This window comes from Sorex fumeus, unplaced genomic scaffold, assembly GCF_029834395.1.
Source record: "Sorex fumeus unplaced genomic scaffold, SorFum_2.1 ptg000029l, whole genome shotgun sequence".
Lineage (NCBI taxonomy): Eukaryota > Metazoa > Chordata > Mammalia > Eulipotyphla > Soricidae > Sorex > Sorex fumeus.
The window spans coordinates 11,785,027-11,788,462 of NW_026606086.1; the positions used below are offsets into that span (position 1 = coordinate 11,785,027).

At 48.7% G+C, this 3,436-nt stretch overlaps 1 protein-coding gene across 1 annotated transcript; it reads right to left on the bottom strand.

Moving 5' to 3' along the window:
• Positions 1-319: 319 nt before the first annotated feature.
• PIGBOS1 (PIGB opposite strand 1) lies at positions 320-3,290 on the bottom strand. Its single transcript, XM_056115643.1, has 2 exons — positions 3,175-3,290; positions 320-941 (listed from the first exon to the last, which is right to left on the bottom strand). Exon 2 carries the CDS (start codon positions 870-872, stop codon positions 708-710), a length of 165 nt encoding a protein of 54 aa, XP_055971618.1. The 5' UTR covers positions 873-941; positions 3,175-3,290; the 3' UTR covers positions 320-707.
• Between the last annotated feature and the right edge of the window lie 146 nt (positions 3,291-3,436).

The window sequence follows — 3,436 nt, forward strand, 5'->3', positions numbered from 1 at the left end:
TAACCCAGGACTAACACATGTCAGCTCTACCGCCAGCCTATGTCCCCTCGACAATCACATTCTGATTCAATTCAAAAATTCCAAATTTATTCCTACAGGAAAGCGTCAAGGTTGAAAGACTATACTGTAGCATACTGAATTACAGATTATTTGAGAGGTATTCTTCCTGAAACAGCTAACTTGGCTCATCTCATTTATAAACTTAGCAATAGCATTTCTAGCTATTTTATAAACATTCAGCTCAAGATACTGTCTATGCTGCATTCCCAGAAAAGTTAACATAGACTAGGAAACAAATCACTTTTTAATACATTCAAGTTTATTTTTATTTTTGCTTTTTGGGTCACACCCAGCGATGCTCAGGGGTTACTTGTGGCTCTGCACACAGGAATTACACCTGGCAGTGCACAGAGGACCATATGGGATGCCAGGGATTGAACCCAGGTCGGCCACATGCAAGGCTGTACAATCGCTCGGGCCCAAGACATTCAAGTTTTTAGTTAAAGGGAAATCACAGATCATTTTCTGGAGAAAAGACACTACAAGTAAAATTACAATAAACATTAGAAATTAACAGTGCTGGTTTCAAAAATTACTAAAAATCATTATAATTTAGGTTTAAAAATGTACTAGAGAAAATTTTAGGTTATTACCAAAGTATATTTTCAAAGGAACATTAAGAAATTACAATTCAACTTCATGTAGCATTAACTTTTCTTCTCTTTTGAATCTGGCGCTGATTTCACGTTTTCTCTTAATTCCTTTTGATCTCTGAAATACTGTTCAAATATTGGTTGATAAATATATATTCCTCCAGCAATTCCAAGGATGCTGGCAAAAAGCAGTTGTGGAAACGTCAATCTCCCAAACATTTTCAACACAGCAAGGTGCCAACGTTGTCTGGAAAAATCACATGCCACGGTCAGGGTATCTCTTCAGATCTGCGCACAAGAAAATAGGGGAAAAAATAATAATTCAGCATGATCTCCTTTGACACATCCTGACTTCACTCAAGAATGAACAACGTTTCAGGGATAATATATAAATATCGCTGATATAATTATAACAGGACTACAAATATACAGGCAATATTGAAAATAGAGTTACTGGATGGGAGAAGACAAAAGTAAGTTCTCTTCTATTACAGAATAGTATCAGGGCAAAGTGAGGGGTATTGTGGAAGCAAATCCTATTTATGTTTATTGGGGGGGAGGGTTAGGTCATACCCACTGGTCCTGGCTCTGCACTAGAACCACTCCTGGCAAGGCTTAGGGGATCACCTAGGGTGCTAAGACTCAAACCCACCAGGGTCAACTGAGTGTAAGGCGAGTGCCCTATGGACTATTGCACTGACCCCCCCCCCTTCCATCTTTAAAGATACCCCATAAAGCCAGCTTCTGAAAAAGCTAACAACTAAAAATCACATGGAAGTAGGAATAGTTACTTTTCATAAAGAATCTTTCTTTACTATTTATTTCAAGCCTTCTGGAAACACGTTTGCTAAGAAAAATGAAAGGAACATGCAAAGATAAAACACTACAATGAAACACTGAATAAAATTCATTTGCTATTCATTTTTGACAAAAATAATGCAAAGGAGATACTGGCTGATTTGCTTTTATGTATTTTCTTTACTAGAACACTATTAGCCAGAAGGTGTGGCAGAACCCAGACTGAAACTAGCTTGCCCATAATAATGCTCAAATACAATCCAATGTGTTTTTCTGGATTCTGCAATGAGATAAATGACAAGTGAATCAAACAAGCTTTGGTTGAAAACCTGCCTGAAGTGATTCAAGGGAGCAGGGATGGGCAAAACACAAAAACATTGAGTAGAAAGGAAGTATGAGGGGGCTGGAGAGAAATTACAGCTGGCAGGACAGTTGCCTTGCGCTCAGTCAACTCGGATTCAGGGCACCTGGTTCCCTGAGTTGCCACCAGTGATCCCTGGGTAAGATCCCTGAGTAAGCAAGTAAGTTGCTAGAAGTAAGCCCTGAGCACTGTGGGGTGTGGCCCAAAAATAACAAAAAATAAGTAAGACAAACGATGTGTGCATCTATAGTCATTGTCTGAGTTCACTACCAGGGTACGGAAACAGTCCAAATATCCAACAGGTGAGAGGAGAGACAAGGTGTGAATGGAATACTCCGATGCAACGGGTCAGTGTCAGGTTAACTGAGTCAGAGGAGAAGCCCTGCTCCCCCTTCCCTTTGGAAGACAGGGAAATGGCTGAGATTAGGGGCTGGACCTGCCTGCCAAGGTCTCAGTGATTTGGGTGACAGAGAGGTACCAGGTTAGAAGGACATCAAATCCCTGAGTCAACGCTCACGTAAGCATGTGATCCAAGTCAGTTTTCCTTAAAACTGGGTTTGCTAAGGAGCAGGATGGAGGCTAGGGGAGGGGCCCTGGGACCATCGGTGGAGAGGCGGACACTGGTGACCATTTGTGGCTGGCCAGTTGATGCCCTGGATCTGTTGTTAAAGGCCTTACAGACCACGGTGCCTAAATAAGACATTCATTCAAGTCACGTCTACTGGATCCATAGCTGGAAACCAACTATGCAAGTGGCAAACCTGATTAAATATCTTCCCATGTACGATTGCTAATCTGAAAGGATTCCACCCCAAATGGTCACGTATAAATCTGATGCAACGTCTCGTGCTCGGTATCTCGGTTTCAACGAGTTCACACCGGGCTGTGCTGTGTGTGTCGCTGGCACCGCTCGGTTACTGATTTCCCGGGACACGCTGCTTAGATGCTTCTAGAAACTATTCCGGAGTCGAGTACAACATTCTTAAAGGGGTGGGGGAATGAGGTCGGGGTGCCAGGGAGGCAAGTCGGGGACTGGGAGCCCGGATCCTCGCGGTGGGCGTCACCGGGAGAGACCCCGGACACCCGGGGCGGACGGCGCCCCCCGAAGCAGGGGAGGCGCCGAGGCTGCCGGGGAAGACGCCCCCGAGCAAGGGGAGGCGTCGGGGCTGCAGGAGGAGGCGCCCCCGAACCAGGGGAGACGCCGGGGCTGCAAGGGGAGGCGCCCCCGAGCAAGGGGAGGCGTCGGGGGTGCGGGGGGAAAACGCCTGCGCCGGGTGACGCCGAGGGGCGCCCCGAAGCCTCAGCCCCGGTGCTCGTGCACGTGCGTCCTCGCGAGCGTCCCGGCCCGCCGCCGACACTCACGTCTCAGCTCCGTCTGAACCCCGCGACCCCCAGCAGTGGCCGCGACCAGCGCCGGGACCCCGAGGCCGCGGTAGAAGCGATGAGCCCGGCCCACGCGCGCGCGCGTGTGTGGCCGCCGAGTGGGCGGGGACGAGGCACCTTTCCCGGCAGCCCTCGCGCCCCGGGCGACGGCGGCCGGCGGGGCCCAAACTTCCGCAGCGGCCGCGCGCCGCTCCCCGCTCCCGCCGCCGCCGCCGCCGCCGCCCGCCCTGGCCGCGCCCCC